Genomic DNA, 18,868 nt, shown 5'->3' with positions numbered 1-18,868 from the left:
GTGTATACTCGTAGTTTCGATGTAGTATTAGTCTAATTATTAAATTCCATATGTCCTTGACTGACTCTGTTTTAATTGCCCATGTTACTTAGTCCCTGAAATGTTCGATCTTAGCTATATGCTTTACCTTGGTAGGCTACGATTTAAGTAACCTAATTTTAGTCTACAGACACCGAGAGTGTCTTTTCAAGGCCTGGAAAAGATACTCTTTCTCGTGTTTGTAAGAAGGATAATTTTCCTTGAGAGTTAATTTAATCTTACGTACAATCTGTTCGCTGGACAAACAGATTGTTTGATAACTAAATTAATTCCATTAAAGTTATCCCATAACTTCGAGCTGAAATAAGAACAATTGATGTATTAATGACGAACCATAACCCGTTATGGTAATCGTTCATATATCAATCTAGTTCAGCTGCGATAAATTAATGTAACTGTAACATACAAAATATTAATCATATTCATGATTAATTATTAAAATTCCCTATAGATCATTTGAGCTAATATTAATATTAATGTACGACCCATTGTTTTTACAGTATACAGTGGCTATAAACCATACAATGTTATTGCTCTCGACACAACTTTTTCATTTACATGTACATGTAGGTCTAGGTTCAAATTATAGCAAGAGATCTATATATATGGTACAGTTGAACACAAGTGGACAAGTAAGTAGAAATTTTATATATTTTGCTGTTCGTCAGTCATTTCAAAAGATACAATGCCAATCGTTTGCATTGGACTACTTTGTTCTCTCGCAAAACCTGTTGTTTTTCAGTTCGGACAAACACTTCCTGTTTAATGTCCTGCTGGCAGTGTTTCAGACAGCTCCATATGTTAACAGTGGAGCAGTTCATAGAGTTTTATTTTGAACTTGGACTGCTTAAACTCAAGGAGTTCAGTAAAGTTGGCATTATATTCACAGAATCAAACTTCCCAGATAAATAACTTGTGAGCTAACGTTGTTAAAACTCAAATTACACCTCTTTCCAATCATAGTATGTAGACAACGAGTATGACCAGTAGGAGACCACTGATGTGTAAACTGAATTTGGTGACACTACAGTATGTAACATTTAAGTTAATGACCATTTTTGCAGTAATGCTTTTCGGGTTTTGCCCTTTGCAGATGGTCCCTTCGGACTTGTCTCTCAGCCGCCTCTGCATAGTGCTCATTTTATTTTATAAGGCTCGTTTTGAGGAAAATTAGGTTGTAGCTCTTTATCTACATTACTATGATTGGAAAGAGGTGTAATTTGTGTTTTAACAACGTTTAGCTGATGAGTTAATGATCCGGGAAGTTCGAATCTGTGAATATATTGCCAACTTTACTGAACTTCTTGAACTATGCACTGACTGTATTTCTTTACACTTCAAAATAAAACTCTATGAACCGCACCATTGTTAACATACGGAGCTGTCAGAAACACTGCCAGCGTGACATTAAACAGAAGTGTTTATCCAAACTCACAACAGGTTTTGCGAGAGAACGCAAAGGTTTTACAAGAGAACGCAAAAGTTTTGCAAGAGAATGCAAGCTTTGAAAAATATTTGTTCCTCCCATCTCATATTTTTTTGACCACCATGTACCTTTAGAGGCTCCGTAGGATTTACAATTCTTACAATTACTAATATTACTATTCTTTATTCCTACGTACTATAAACCACTTTATGTGTACATTTACAAAATGAGAACTGTGCACCCTTATTGCTCTACCAACTCACTAGGGAAAACCTTCAAGTAATAATGGGCCAATATTCACTACTGGTAGAAGAGCTACTGTATATAACAGAGTCATAACTCAGTCTTATGCTTTCTGAACCACCACTCAGCCATGGGAAGCTTTCATATATTACTATTTTGCTCTCTGCTATATGTGTACACGGCCTCAACATGCCAGCTGCTCTGTAAATTTGAAATGCCTAGTATTTTTAAAGCAGGGGACATAATGATTGGTGGAATTTTTCCCATTTTTAATAAACAAGAAAATGTAAATGCCTCTTTTGAGAGAAAAATGCAAAGGATTAATTGTGCGGGGTAAGTTCAAAAGCATGTTTGTGATGTTTGTGACCTACGTGCCTTATGATAGTATTGGCAAGGTTCAGGCATACATTGTTGTTCGTCAAATTTATTGTACAGATTTGACCTACGTGCCTTCCGCTGGACTCAAGTCATGATGTTTGCAATAGATGAAATAAACCAAGATGAGGGTTTGCTTCCTAATATTTCTTTGGGCTATAAAATAATGGATTCTTGTGCTTCGCCCTCTAATGTTTTACGTACATCTTTCACATTGGTGAGTGTGCAGAAGGAAGAGGAATCTACAACTCAGTGTCATCTTCCTCTTGCAGCTCTTGTAGCTGAATCAGGATCATCACAGTCCTTAGCTGTTGCTGGAACACTTGGACCATTCAAAGTGCCAATGGTAATGGTAAAATGAATTAATCCTGCAATGTAATTGCATTTAAGTGTTCCTGATCATGTAATAAAGTCAATTAACGGTCTAATTTATACATTTTTTTTATTTTATTTAATCTAGGTAAGCTACTTTTCAACATGTGCTTGTCTGAGTGACAGAAGAAAATATCCATCATTTTTTCGTACAATTCCAAGTGACTACTACCAAGCAAAAGCCTTATCCTCTCTTGTAAAACGATACGGATGGACTTGGATTGGAGTTTTGCAGTCTGACAATGATTATGGAAGAAATGGGATTTCAGCCTTTACAAAGGAGGTGGATAAAATGGGAGTTTGCATTGCATTTGTTGGCACAATTTTAAGAACATATCCCCAAAGTAAAATCATTGAAGTTGTTGAAATGATAAAACAATCTACGGTAAAAGTGATCCTGGCTTTTGTGCCAGAGGGAGATCTCTATCCCCTAATGAAAGAAATTGTGAAACAAAACATCACAGGAATCCAGTGGATTGCAAGTGAAGCCTGGGTAACTGCAGCAAGGCCCTCTACCCCTGAAATATTCAAGTCTTTTGGAGGCACAGTTGGATTTGTGGTACGAAAGATGGCTATGCCCAAACTTGGACCTTACCTGAAAAACATCAGTCCTTACTCTCCTTCACAATCTTCTTTTGTCAGTGACTTTTGGGAAACAATGGTTGGCTGTAAGCCATGTCTTAAATGTGAGCTGCTGCCATCTGCAAATGTTACACGCAACAGCCAAGTGTGCACAGGAGAAGAAAAACTAAATTACACAGACAAATTCTTTGATGTAACACAAGTAAGAGTAACATATAATGTGTATCAAGCTGTGTATGCAATTGCATATGCCATTCATAAATTGCTGTTTTGTCAAAAGGACAAAAATAATGTTTTGAGACAGTGCTTAAATGTCTCCCAGATAACTCCTAAACTGGTGAGCAAGTTGTTTAATTAATTAATTTAAACATTTACAAGTCATAATTCAACAGTTTAACTACAGTATGTTATACTTAACTATATTATACTTCATTCCAAGGTCAGCGATCAGTTACAGAGGGTATCTTTTGTAGACAGATATGGAGAAAATGTGTTCTTTGATGAGAATGGAGACCCACCTGCATCCTACGAGGTCATAAACTGGCAGCTAAGAGGGGGGGAGGTACAACATGTAACTGTGGGCTACTTCAGTACATCTACAGATGGAACATATAAACTTACAGTTAAAGAGGATGACATCCGCTGGATCACAGGAAATTCGATAGTATATACTTAGTATACTCACTTATACTCACTATATATATATATATATATATATATATATATATATATATATATATATATATATATATATATATATATATATATATATATATATATATATATATATATATATATATATATCATTCAGGGGTTGGACAATGAAACTGAAACAATAAAATAATACAATAATTTATTAGTATGGTGTAGTGCCTCATTTTTTGGCTAATACAGCATCAATTCCTCTAGGGAATGACAGATACAAGCCCTGCACTGTGACCAGAGGGATTTTGAGCCACTTCTCTCAGGTCACTATGTGATGCTGGTAGAGGAAAACATTGCCTAACTCATCCAAAACACCCCAAATTAGCTCAATAGAATGGTCACTGTGCAGGCCATGGGAGATGTTCAACTTCAATTTCATATTCATCAAACCAGTCTCACTGTGCATATTTATCTATTATCATCTTGATACACACCACCACTTTCAGGGTGCACATGGTCCTCAAGAATGGTTCGGCAGTCCGTCACTGTGACGTTACCATCTAGCACAAGTAGTGGGCCTAGGGAATGCCATGATATTTTAGCCCAAGCCATCACTGATCCACCCCTGCACTTTACTCTGGGCACGCAACAGACCGGGTAGTACATTTTTGGGGGGCTTCTCCACACCATAACTCTCCCACATTAAGGAAAGACAGTGAAGATGGACTCATCAGTGAACAATATATGTTTCACATTGTCCACAGGCCAAGATGTGCAATGCTGGCACCATTGAAACCGGTGTTTGGCATTGGCACGAATGACCAAAGGTTTTGTATAGCAACCAGACCATGAATGTTTACCCTGTGGAGCCTCTGAAGAACAATTTTGGTTGAAACAGGAGAGTTGAGGTGCACATTTAATTCCACAGTGGGTTGGGCAACTGAAGACCACAAAGACTTGCTGTCCTGGTCACAGATGCGCCAGCAAGATGCACACCAACAATTTGTCCTATTTTGAACTCTGAATATGTTGTGTGGATTACAATATTTTCTGTACAGCTGTGCTATTGCTCCGCTAATTCAACCTTCTCCTCTCTCTGCTCTTATTGATGGGATGTAAAATCAGTAATGATTGGTCACCATGCCACGCATATATGGGCATTAAACTGGCAAAAGTATATTGGCCAGTGTTTCATTTTCATTGTTCAACCCATGTGTGTGTGTGTGTGTATATATATATATATACACTCAGTGAACAATATATGTATTTTTATATAACATACATTAATTTGACAGATACCCAAAGCAGTGTGCTCAGACACCTGCCCAAATGGCACAAGAAAAGCACAAATAAAAGGACGGCCTGTTTGCTGCTTTGACTGCATCACATGTGCAGATGGTTCAATATCAAACAGAACAGGTACACTTACCCATTCATCTGCGCTACATTTATGTATTTAAAGCTTATTAAATGCTCCAATTACATATTTGTTATGTATTTTATAGGAGCAGCAGACTGCACTCTTTGTCCTGAAGAATACTGGTCAAATGAGAGACGAGACAAGTGTGTCATGAAAATGACAGAGTTTCTGTCATATACAGAAACAATGGGGATTATTCTGACTGCTCTGTCACTCTTTGGAGCCAGTCTTACTGTAGCGATTATGGTTGTCTTCATACACTTTAGAGGAACACCTATAGTGAAAGCTAACAATTCAGAGCTGAGCTCGCTATTACTTGTTTCACTGGTCTTTTGCTTTCTTTGTCCTCTTACATTCATTGGTGAGCCAACGATGTGGTCGTGTATGCTACGCCATACAGCATTTGGAGTTACTTTTGGTCTCTGCATTTCTTGTGTTTTGGGGAAAACCATAGTAGTTGTTACTGCTTTTAGAGCCACTTTACCAGGAAATAAATTGGCTGGAAAGTTTGGGCCAGTACAACAAAGAGTCATTGTATTCTCATGCACTGCAATTCAAATAGTCATCTGTATACTATGGCTTATAATAAACCCACCATTTCCAGAAAAAGTTCTTAAGTATTACAATAAAAAGATCATTTTAGAATGCAACACAGGTTCAGATGCTGCATTTTATGCCGTTTTAGGATATATTGGTCTTCTTTCAGCAATCTGTTTGATTTTGGCATTTTTAGCTAGAAAGCTACCAGATAATTTTAATGAGGCCAAATTCATCTCATTCAGTATGCTTATATTTTGTGTTGTCTGGCTAACATTTATACCTGCTTATATCAGTTCACCTGGCAAGTACACAGTTGCAGTAGAGATTTTTGCAATATTGTCTTCTGCATTTGGCTTACTGTTATGTATATTCGTGCCAAAATGTTACATTATTCTCATAAAACCAGAGAGAAACACTAAAAAACACTTGATGGGAAAATTTCAAAAGGCCAGTCTTTGAGGTAGCTACATGATAAGAAAACAGTTGGATATTAATGTTGTGTCATTATTTGCCAATACCTTCCCATGTATTTGTGCACTGACAAGAATAGAGGGAAAAGGGCAGCTATTAATGCAATATAAATAAAATGCCTAAGTATACCAGAGGTTGTGAAAATGTCTGTAATTCAATAAACAATGTTTGTCATATTATGAAATTACCTGCTAAGATCACAATGCTGCATGTGATTTAAACATAAATACTATTTAGTGCCCAGACCCCAACCAGTATTAGCAAATTGACCCATACTACTTTCGTTTGTTGTCAGTGGGTGATGGAGGTGTAGTGCTTTATGTTGTCATTTTAACAGCATAATTTGACACATTACATTACAAACATTTTTATTTTATTTTATTTATTATAATGTTATATTCTCAGCATCTCACACTACTGTTGTAGTCTACTATCCATGATGATCATGTGAATTCACGAGTTCACACTTACAAACAAGTCAGATAGAATAAATGGTATGCATATTTGGCGTGCTGTCCGAGGAGAGGGCGCCGAGCTCGGTATTTTGCCCGAACCCAGAGTGCTCCCCCCAAAAGTTGCAAAGGGACAGTAGCCAGAAAAAGATGTTGATAACCCCCCAAAATCTTGCACAGTGCAAAGTTGAAGGTGTGCCAATCATAAGGAGGGGGTTAGTCATCGGAAGGGCTTCTTGCGTTGTCGGACGAGAGTTTGATGGTCATGGCATCATAAGGGTGAGCCTCGCTGGTTGAAGGTTTGCTCATGCGGGCCCAGAGAAGGTAACACTGCTGTAGCAGTAGATGCATGTTGAAAGGGGAATTGAGGCTCCTGCGGTAGCTAGGGCTGTGACGGTGGCAGTTTTTTACCACCGCGGTGGTAACGGACCAACTAACGGCGGTGTTGCGGTGGTTGGGGGGTTGTTTTGAAATAAATTTAAAAAACAAAGAAACAACACACTAAAGCCTGTAAAGCTTTAAAATATTTTGTTTAATATTTCCACACAAAGATGTGTGATAGCCTACCGCTCTGCGCTTTGAGAGGGATGTGGGACACGAGCAGGAAAAAGACCATCGATCTCTTTTCTGATATCTTCATGTTTTCTACTTGTTGTAAAAGGTATGAAGAGCAAATTTTATCTCCCACAAAGGCAAGGCATTTAGGCTATGTTTGCGCACTGCCAGAGAAAACCAAACTAAAATCACCCGCGCATGTGAAGCGCGCTTTACAAATGAACTTGACGCGCCTTACCAATTACCATATGTCTAATAACAAGCACAAACTGTGTTAAAAAGAATTAAAAATGTAGGCTATCTGTCCTACAGCATTTTTTCTACTTTACCACAGTAAAGAATACGAAAATAATAGACCTAATTAAAAGTGAACAAAGGAAGAAACGTTTATAATCCCCTTCAGAAATGGGTGAGACGCTAGTGAATATGGGAAAAGAAACAAGAGATTCCATGCAGGGATGAGTCACAATTTTTGAATATTCGATTAGTTGATTTAATTATAGAATATCTAATATATTGTGCGATTATTCTCTAAAATAAAATCTCCATATTCTGGTGCTGATGCGGTGTTCATGTAACCAGAGGGTACCTCACCGACCTGCCGTGTCCCCAAGTCAGGTCCTATAGGCGCTACAGGCGTTCCTCCCGTAGGTGCCACCAAACCAGCAGAGGATGATTCCCCATCACCTGGCACTTCAGGGCCCGGAGCTACAGGAGCTTGATGCTCTAGTGCCAAAAACCCATCAAAGGGTAATCCCACACAACCTGGCTCTTTGGGGCCCAGTGCCACGGGAGCCTGATGCTCTCTGGGAACCACCAGTAACCAGTCTGCCTCATCCAGCTCTTCATCCTGCACAACCACCTGCTGTGCCGGAGGACCATCCTCCTGCGTTTGCTCAAGCAGCTCCTCCTGAGTTCGGACCTTCAAAAAAGAACGATGAACATGCTTTACCTTATCTGGCTCATGCACTGGTACCACTGAGTAAACAGCCCCACCATCCTTCGGTGCCTTCACGACACGGTGCACTACGGAACTCCATAAGTCTTGGATTTTGTTGCGACCCCTCTTACCAAGGTCCCTGAGATAAACCGTCTGACCTTCAACCAACGGGGCATCCCGAACTTGCTGATCGTAATTAGCCTTTTGACGGTCTGCCGCCGCCTTTATACGTTCACGAGCCCCCTCAAAAGCAACCTGAAGCCTGGCTTGATGTTCTACCACCCATTCATGTACCGTACCAGGTATCACATCCTGGACCCTTCCCAGAAGGAAATTCACTGGGAGTCTGGGTTCTTGCCCTAACATCAGAAGGTAGGGCGATTCACCAGTGGTCTGGTGGGGAGTAGTATTGTAACAAAACAATACTTGCGGGAGACAGGATACCCAATCCCTTTTCCTTGAAGCCGGAAGGGTACGCAAAAGTTTGTGCAATGTGCGGTTAAACCGCTCGCACTGGCCGTTATCTGCCGGATGGTACAGCGTAGTGCGAGACCGGTCAACCTTATACAAGTTGCACAACTGTCGCATTAGCTGCGACTCAAAGTTTCGACCTTGGTCTGAGTGAATTAGACCAGGCACCCCTAGCTTATAAAACCACTCCGTCACCAATACCCCCACCACGGTCTCTGCCCTCTGGTCCCGAGTAGGGACAGCCATACTGTATTTAGTAAAGACATCAGTCATTAATACGTTCTCTATACCTGTCTGCGATGGCTCCAAGACAGTAAAATCTATCGCCAGGACCTCATTAGGCCTGGACGCTAATAAATGACCCATGAAACTTCGGGCAGGTGGCCGTGTATCCTTGGCCACTTGACATCGTTCACAATGCCGACACCAATGGGCTATCTCCAAAGCCATACCAAGCCATTAACAGCGCTGCCTTACCAATTCTGTGGTCCGCTCAATTCCCTGGTGCCCATGCTCCTGGTGCAATAAGGTCAACACCTCACTACGCAGAGCACCAGGTAGTAGTACCTGTAGAAGCTCCTCCCCTCCGTCAGGACGAAAGACACGACGATACACCACCCCGTCCCGCTCCACCAACCTCTGCCACTGACGGAGCAGGACTAAGGCTGGCTTAGAGAGTAAACAATGCTTATGAGAGTAAACAATGTTTATGGGTAAGGGAGTTAGGTAAGTTGAACTATATTTTCATTTCTTTCTTTTGTTTAAGTTCATTTAGGTTCTAAAAAGAAGATTGTTTTGTTTGTTATTTTGGCCTTGTCTGCCCCTGACGCTAACCCTTCGTGGTCAATAAAATTCATATTACACGTCATCTATCTGGTAGTGTGACTCTCTTCCTTTTCCTGTTGCGGCTGACCCCTAGCGGTCGTAACAACATTCATTCCTAAAACACCCGGAACTGAGATACTAAGTCCACCAGGAGGATCTATGACCACCAGCACCCCACACTTTGGCACTAGCTTACCACAGAGCTCGACATCCAACTCTACATATCCAATATATGGTATCTCATGCCCATTAGCGGCCCGAAGCTGTAACCACTGACATGTTTTAACACTTTGTTCAAAATATTGGCGGAAACAACTTTCTGTAATTGTTGATACCATCGACCCGGTGTCAATCAAACAGGGTATCGAAACTCCATCGAACAAGGTGATAAGATGGGGGCATGACGCAATCAATGTATGAGCAGAATCGGGATGATGCAACACAGAGCCATTAGACTCCCCAACTGAACTGTGGCTGCAGTCCAGTGGGTGCTAGTTTTCCAAACACCGCGCAAAACGAATCTGTCCTTCCCCACCTGCTGAGTCAGCCGTGGAAGGCCCGGGGCGAGAAGGAACACGTTCACTATCCCAATCCCTGGCAAAATGACCAGCTCATTGACAACGCCTACATATTACTGGAGAAGTGCACGTTCACTATCACAATCCCTGGAAAAATGACCAGCTCGTTGACAACGCCTACATATTACTGGACCACGGTGAGGAGAAGGGTTCCGTAAGTGAGAGCCCTGTAACTGGGAAAGCCCTTGCGCGAGTTGGCTTAACTGCTCTTGTTGCTGCTTTAACATATCCCTTAACTCATCAAACTCAGACCTTGGGCTACTGACATCTGCTTGTGACTTCCCTTGTACCCCACACTGAAGCCCATATGTTACTGGAAGTGACTGACTTCGAAGCCTTGCACCCCCTGGCATACCCTTCCGCTCCCACCGAATCTCTTCACTCCGGACGTCCAAAAAAGTACATGATGGTTGACGGCGCACCAGTTGCTTAAGTTCACAACGCAATGCTGGATCCAAAACAAATTCAACAAATTGGTCACGCAGTAACATTTCAGCGTTCGGCATAGCGGTAGACGACTGTTGCTTAACTTTCTCCTGGAGGCCCATCAAAGAAAGGGAAAACCCTTCCTGCTGCCTCCAGGAGAAAAAGGCTTCTTGCAAAGCTTCATATGACAAAGAACAACCATACAATTCACAAAGGGCCACAATTATTCTAGATGAATCCCCTCTATCCGTATCAGGGCGATGCCTGATTTCTTCATGAGCTTCCCCTTCTAAATGATCGAAGAGGAAGAAAGCTTGATCAGCCAATGACAAGCAACGGGCCCGCATACAAGCCTGCGCTTCATCAACCCATTCCTCAATACCTATACCGGATGTTCCACTAAATTTTGGGTATTTCCGGTCCCTAGGCACAAAAACAAACCTATCCACTGAGGCAGCACCAGTACTGGCCAATGAAGGTTTAGCCACTGCTGCTGCAACATCACTATCATTAGTGGTACTAGTGCCTGGAGAACTTACCAATGGTTGTTCCTGTCGCAGCCTTTCATTATCAGCTCTTAATTGAATCACCAAGTCCCGCAACTCCTGCAACTCACTTTCCATTTTTAACTCAAAGAACAAGTTAAATCACCTGTAACAGAAATTTTTTAGTGGGAGCACAGTTGAACATACCCCGCTGCCTCGTCCCTACACACAAACAAACAAACAAAACAAAAACACACACACACACACAAAAAAAAAACAATACGAGAGTCTCCAAGAAGCTGCCAAACAAAGAGCAGACCCTGCCGACTACGCCAGATTGTAACCGAGGCCCAGTGTGGCCCAGGTAAATTTAGCAAATAGATTTGAGATGATCAAATTAAGGAATAATGCCTGACTACGCCACCTTGGGAATTTCACCCAAAGAATTCAACTAAAGGCTTTACACAGGTTCCCTACCCAGAGGCAAGGAAAACGTGGAGACGAAGGTATAGCGCTCATAAAGATAATAAACGATATTCGCTTAAATAATGATTCAGTCAAATGATCAGTGCTGGTACTACTCGACCTCAGTCCTGCATTTGACACTGTCGATCATAACATACTTCTTGATAGGCTGGAAAACTGGGTGGGGCTTTCTGGGATTGTCCTAAAATAGTTCAGGTCATACTTATGTGAGTATAGGAGACCATAAGTCTGAGTGGATATCCATGACATGCGGGGTCCCTCAAGGCTCGATTCTTGCGCCACTCCTGTTCAACCTGTATATGCTCCCAATGAGCCAAATAATGAGAAAGAACCAAATTGCTTACCACAGCTATGCAGACGACACACAAATCTACTTAGCCCTAGCGCCTAACGATTACAGCCCCATTGACTCTCTGTGCCAATGCATTGATGAAGTCAACAGTTGGATGTGCCAAAACTTTCTTCAGTTAAACAAAGACAGAACTGAAGTCCGCATACCTTCACTCTAGGGGTCAAACAACTAAAAATCAAGTCAGGAATCTTGGTGTGACACTAGAGTCAGACCTTAGATTCAGTAGTCATGTCAAAGCAATAACTAAATCAGCATACTATCATCTGAAAAATATTGCAAGAATTAGATGCTTTGTTTCCAGACAAGACTTAGAGAAACTTGTGCATGCTTTCATAACCAGCAGGGTGGATAATTGTAATGGACTCCTCACTGGCCTTCCCAAAAAGACCATAAGACAATTGCAGCTCATACAGAACGCTGCTGCCAGGATTCTGAGCAGAACCAGAAAATATGAACATATCACACCAGTCCTCAGGTCTTTACACTGGCTCCCAGTTAGATTTAGGATTGATTTTAAAGTATTATTACTGGTATATAAATCATTCAATGGCCTAGGACCTCAATACATTGCAGATATGCTCACTGAATATAAACCCAACAGATCACTCAGATCATTAGGATCATATCAGCTAGAAATACCAAGGGTTCACTCTAAGCATGGCGAGTCCGCTTTTAGCTATTATGCCAGCCGCAGCTGGAACCAGTACAACTGTACCACTGTTCGTCCGACTGTTTGTACTGTACTGTATTTTATTTTATTGTATAAACTGTTTTAATGATTCTTATTTCTTTTTATTATTTTAATTTCTTCTATGTAAAGCACTTTGAATTGCCATTGTGTATGAAATGTGCTATATAAATAAACTTGCCTTGCCTTGCCTAATGATATCTCCTAATGGTAGCATGTACAGAGTGAACAGCAGTGGTCCTAATACTGAGCCTTGTGGTACGCCATACTGAACTTGGACATCTGGATAAGATATCTCTTCATTTACTGCTACAAACTGATAACGGTCAGATAAGTTAACTTTGCTTTTATTAAAACAGCAAAGTGACGTTCTTGCCAGCACATAACTTTTTTGTACAACTATTAAGATGATTGTGCGTGCAATGCACATTTATACTAAGTGTAACAGAGAATTTAGTGTGAGCATAATACACATGACTCTGCCTGTAAAAACCCAGCAGCATTTTTTTTATTTTATACACAAAATCATCCTAACATAATGAAAGGCTTAAATAATGCGACTTACCCAGATTCTTAATTCGTGCAGATATTTCTTGTGTGATTGTTCTTGTGCAGATATTTCTTGTGAGGTAATGTTGCAGCACAACGCGTTGCATTTATATTTTGGGCGCATCTGATTGCCATTACATTTTTAATAAATATTTTAATTGAACTGTCTTAATGCATTAACCCCCTGGGGTCGGCTATCGCGCCGGTGCGATAGGCTCGTTTTTTTTCCGTATGAGTGCAAAAAAATAATAAAAAAAAATATTAATTTTTATCTTATATGCTTGTGTTAAACATCAATCGATCCTGTTTAGTGTGTATTTTTTTGTGTATGCTCATAATAAAAACAAAGTGTTCTGCTTTTCGCCAAATAAAGAAAAATAAACATGATGCGAGTTCTGCCTACTCTCCGTCAGTGAAGTCAATTCTGAAACGCGTCCGAAAATTAACTGTAACTCAGCGTATACTCAGTCAAACAGGCATACAGACACATAGGCATGAAGCTTGAATTCTCTTCTTTTAAATGAAGTCAGTTTTATAAAAAACAAATATTCACAGTTTATATAATATGTATGTAAAGAGAGAGATGTCAGTCGTTCTCATCTCAGCTAATTAAGTTTTAATGTGACTCCGCCTACGGAAACCGCGCTATTCAAACGCAAATGTGAGGCGATCCATACAAACCTGTGAAACGCCCACATCCGCTGGATAAGGCCGGTGAAACACTGGATGCATGGCGTAAGCGTCTCAGCTGCGTGGCGTGTCCGTTTTTATTTCGGCTCCCATGTTAACAGTTTAGAGTTTGCACACTGCCTGTGTGAGACGCGCGTCTCAGGCGCGGCACGAGCCGCGTGGAAAACGTGTGCATGCTAGAAATAGAACCGACGCCTATTTTTCACGCGACACGCAAGCGTCTTGGAAGCGTTTCCATGCAAAATTGAATAGGAAAATCTGTTTATTTGTCATTTTGACACGAATACATATTAATAAATGTCCTTTTGATGTTTAAAAGTGTCTAGGTTTTGACATAAATGCAAATATAAATGTAATTTTACAAAATATGATCGATTTTCAAATACTGCTGTATTGAATGAACAGCTTTTAGCAAACTCTATTGCTATACTGAGATGAGGAATATATACTGTATGTCAGGGATCAGCAACTCCGGTCCTGGAGGGCCACTGTCCTGCAGAGTTTAGCTTCAGCCCTGATAAAAACTCACCTGCCTGTATCTATCTAGTAATCCTGAAAACACTGATTGCCTTGTTCAGGTGTGTTTAATTAGGGTTGGAGCTAAACTCTGCAGGACAGTGGCCCTCCAGGACCGGAGTTGCTGATCCCTGCTGTATGTGTTTTGTCAAAAATAAAGTCATCAACCAACTAATGAATCCTTTACTTTGAAATACGTATGATAAAATGTATACTTTAGTTTTGAAAGACGTTGACTAGTTTTGAAAAGATTATAAAGTATGTATGTGCATGCATATATATATATATATATATATATGTGTGTGTATATATGAAGAGTTCAGATGCAAAAGCCTCTAAATGCCATCTGAAATTTTCTCCTAGAATGATCATTTTTATGAAGCTTGTATATTTAAGTTAGCTATAGGTGACACACCTGAATGAATGGCTCATTAAGTATGCAGGGACATTGTCTCACCAGGTGTGAACTACTAAATATGCATGATGCTGTTGGAGCGTTTACGCCCCATCCGCATATTGGCTTTCCAAACTAAAAGTGTTTCACAAAACTAAAATCAATGTATCGTTTTATGTGAATGATTAGGCAGGATGATTTTCACATCATTTTGAAGAAAGGACATCCATTAGTCAAAAGTCTTATTGCCACATATTTAGTATGTGTTTTGTGGCCTTATTTCAGAAACTTTAATTTTTAGTTTTTTCGATAACCATGCATAAACATTATTCTCTCAAAAATGAAAACATGTATATACATGTGGCTCACATATTATGGAAGTCCTGTTTGTGCTATATAGAGTGAATTTACACCTTTGCCATTAATATGTTTATAAGCAACTGAAAAAAGCACAAATGTCAGGGCATGTCAGAACATCTCAAGGACCCCCAAAACACCCCAGACCCCAGAGGGTTAAGCATAAAGATTTTTCCACCTTAGTCTCAGAATGTCCAGGGTTGGCTTGAGGTCTTGCCGACAGTTTGTAAATCTTTTAAATATTCATATTCACAAAATCCATATAAAGGGTGATCAACAGTTATGACTTCTAAAATAAAATAAAAATGACCAGATAAGAGGTATCTGATTGACAGTTTGACAGATGTTGTTTTAAAAATTAATTACATCATTATGGGGAAGTGGTATTAAATATTTGGTAAAACATAATACAATTATTTTAATTACGCATTTTGTTCAGTTTTGCTTTTACAAAATGTTCCTTGTTTTTTATATTATTAAAGGGATAGTTCACCCAAAAATGAAAATTCTGTCAGTAATTACTCACCCTCATGTTGTTCTAACTCCGTAAGTCCTTCGTTCATCTTCGGAACACAAATTAAGATATTTTTTATTAAATCTGAGTCTGTTGCACGTCAATACGTATCACACACATGAGCAGCGTCGGCCAATAGTGAGCCTACGTGGTGACGTGCAACACAGACGCGCTACGCTTAAACACTACGCGAAAAGACTCGACGCCCAGAGAGAAGGAAATGAAAAGTGGAATAAAGTCATTATTTTTGTTTGTTTTAGCGCACAAAAAGTATTCGCGGCGCTTGATAAACTTAAGATTAAGCCACTGTAGTCACTTGGACTATATTAACGATCTCTTTAATAACTTTTCTGGGCCAGCAAGTTTCAGTCCCTTAGAAGCCTATGGAGGAGTGAGACAGCGCTCAGATTTAATAAAAAATATCTTAATTTGTGTTCCGAAGATGAATGAAGGTCTTACGGAGTTAGAACAACATGAGGGTGAGTAATTTGTCACGGGGTGAGTAATTTGTCACGGGGTGACAAACAGCTCCAGATCTGTATGAGTGTTTGTCGTCATGACAACTAAACGGCAGATTGGCGACAGGTGTAGGGACTTCACTCTGAGCGTCTGATTGAGGCCACTCCCGCTTTTTGAGAGGATAAAACACACAAGGAGGGTGAGAGGTGGGCGCGCAGCACGTGAGCGGCCGTGGCCGCGGTCGCGGCGGGAGGCCGCGGGAGAGAGAGGACGAGAGAGAGACAGACGAGAGAGACAGATGAGAGAGCCAGAGAGAACTTCGGCTGGAATGCGGGCGGAGGCCTTGGTACACTGTGGGTCTGTTGAGTTGCAGTTTTATTGTGGAAATGAGCACGAGTGAAACCTTACAGTGTGTGGTGGAAATGTGAGTGTGGGAATTATTTCTGCTGTTCACTCGCAATCACAGCTGTCTATTCCTCCCTCTGTCTGAGTCCAGTGAAGAGCCTGCTAATGCTTGAAGAGCCTGCTAATGCTTGAAGAGCCTGCTAATGCTGTGAGTTACATGTGTCCATTCCTCTCTCTGTCTGAGTCCAGTGAAGAGCCTGCTAATGCTGTGAGTTACATGTGTCCATTCCTCTCTCTGTCTGAGTCCAGTGAAGAGCCTGCTAATGCTGTGAGTTACACGTGTCTATTCCTCCCTCTGTCTGAGTCCAGTGAAGAGCCTGCTAATGCTGTGAGTTACACGTGTCTGTTCCTCCCTCTGTCTGAGTCCAGTGAAGAGCCTGCTAATGCTGTGAGTTACATGTGTCCATTCCTCTCTCTGTCTGAGTCCAGTGAAGAGCCTGCTAATGCTGTGAGTTACACGTGTCTGTTCCTCCCTCTGTCTGAGTCCAGTGAAGAGCCTGCTAATGCTGGAAGAGCCTGCTAATGCTGTGAGTTACACGTGTCTATTCCTCCCTCTGTCTGAGTCCAGTGAAGAGCCGGCTAATGCTTGAAGAGCCTGCTAATGCTGTGAGTTACACGTGTCTATTCCTCCCTCTGTCTGAGTCCAGTGAAGAGCCTGCTAATGCTGTGAGTTACACGTGTCTATTCCTCCCCCTGTCTGAGTCCAGTGAAGAGCCTGCTAATGCTGTGAATTACACGTGTCTATTCCTCCCCCTGTCTGAGTCCGGTGAAGAGCCTGCTAATGCTGGAAGAGCCTGCTAATGCTGTGAATTACACGTGTCTATTCCTCCCTCTGTTTGAGTCCAGTGAAGAGCCTGCTAATGCTGTGCCGAGAAACGCGGAGAACGCTGAAGAGAATGCGGAAGCTGTGGATTATGTCCATTCCTCTCTCTGTCCGAAGGTGCTGAGAAACGCGAAGAGAATGCGGAAGCTGTGGATTATGTCCATTTCTCTCTCTGTCCGAAGGTGCTGAGAAACGCGGAGAACGCTGAAGAGAATGCGGAAGATGTGGATTATGTCCATTCCTCTCTCTGTCCGAAGGTGCTGAGAAACGCGAAGAGAATGAGGAAGAGAATGCGGAAGCTGTGGATTATGTCCATTCCTCTCTCTGTCCGAAGGTGCTGAGAAATGTGAAGAGAACGCTGAAGAGAATGCGGAAGCTGTGGATTATGTCCATTTCTCTCTCTGTCCGAAGGTGCTGAGAAACGCGAAGAGAACGCTGAAGAGAATGGGGAAGCTGTGGATTATGTCCATTCCTCTCTCTGTCCGAAGGTGCTGAGAAATGTGAAGAGACACATGAATAGAACCTGAACTGAAGAGACTTTTAATATTGTTTTTATTATTTAATAAAAAAAGTATATTTATTTTGAATTCTGTCTCTGCCTGTCTCCTTCGTGCCCGCGGCCGGCTCCTCAGGGGCGGCACGCAAGCGAAGGGGTGGGCGGCCCGCTGGCGCTCCACCCCGACCTGTGACATAAGCGTACCCACCAGATTTCGTCATGAGTCATTTTGTACCCACCACTTTTAACTTCCGTCCATATTAATTTGACTTTTGGTTCGATTTTTTTGACCGTTTTCAGTGGTTATGAGGAGCAATATGAGAGAGAAATTTGGTAATCATTGTCTGACCCAACAAAAAAACATAATATTAATTTTATTTTATTTTTCATGTTCGCATTTATGAGGGAAAAAACAACTTGTCAGTTCTCGGTTACGGACGTGAGCGCTCTGAAAGCGGCACTTAAAGACTGCTTTAAAACTTTCATAGAGACCTCAAACAGAACAGCTGTCTTTCTTTAAATTGAATTTCATTTGGTATTAATTATATCTTAATTTTAATCAATGTTTCATGAACCAATTACCTGGATTTAATAAATAAGAAGTAAATATAGCAGAATCACGACATGGAGGCGCCGGCGAGTGAACTGGAGTTCATCTCATAAATGAACCGAAACTCAGCGTATAATGCACATTCACATTCACAGCGTATTTAGACACATTTAGACGCATTCATAATCATTACTTTTACCGGTCCTTTGTGGCAAGCTTTATGCGTGCGGTCGTGAGCTTGAGTGCGGCTATATTACGTAAACGCTCATTATCCTGTAGGCTATACAAGTAATTAAATTAATATAAAGGGGCGATTTGTCCACGAATTACTTAAATGAACAACTAGCCTAGTCGACTAGAACAAAAAACTTTTAGTCGGAAGCAGCCCTTATTCCACATATTTTCGAATCAGGCAACAGGACATCTGGGTTGAGCGAGCGACCCTGCGAAATGAACGAGCGGAGCGAAATATTCAGAAATGCGCTCTCCACTCACGAGCTCTGATCGAAAAAAACACGAACCTCACTGTCTGCTGAACTTGCGCAGAAACATCAAAATATAACCAGCTTTTTAAAATGTTTTTTAAAACTAAACACCATTTTAGCACAAATTATGAGCTTATTGGCGATTTTTTTATAATTACTGACAAAATTTGAATATAGTAAAAGTTTTTTTTGTTGTTGTTGAAAGTTTTGGGTGGGCCTGTTGAAAAGTGGGGCCATGCCTGAGCTACAGGACATCTTC

At 41.0% G+C, this 18,868-nt stretch overlaps 1 protein-coding gene across 1 annotated transcript; it reads left to right on the top strand.

Moving 5' to 3' along the window:
- Positions 1 to 1,922: 1,922 nt before the first annotated feature.
- olfcn1 (olfactory receptor C family, n1) lies at positions 1,923 to 6,101 on the top strand (the record flags this gene model as incomplete). Its single annotated transcript, XM_081371874.1, has 6 exons — positions 1,923 to 2,041; positions 2,144 to 2,429; positions 2,544 to 3,374; positions 3,477 to 3,701; positions 4,978 to 5,101; positions 5,188 to 6,101. The coding sequence occupies 6 exons, from the start codon at positions 1,923 to 1,925 to the stop codon at positions 6,099 to 6,101; spliced, it is 2,499 nt and encodes an 832-aa protein (XP_081228000.1).
- Positions 6,102 to 18,868: the final 12,767 nt, after the last annotated feature.

Source organism: Scardinius erythrophthalmus (genome assembly GCF_964197995.2).
Source record: "Scardinius erythrophthalmus genome assembly, chromosome: 8".
In the NCBI taxonomy this organism is placed as follows: domain Eukaryota; kingdom Metazoa; phylum Chordata; class Actinopteri; order Cypriniformes; family Leuciscidae; genus Scardinius; species Scardinius erythrophthalmus.
The sequence above is the reverse complement of the archived record's forward strand: the minus strand, read 5'-3'. Positions and strand labels throughout refer to the sequence as shown.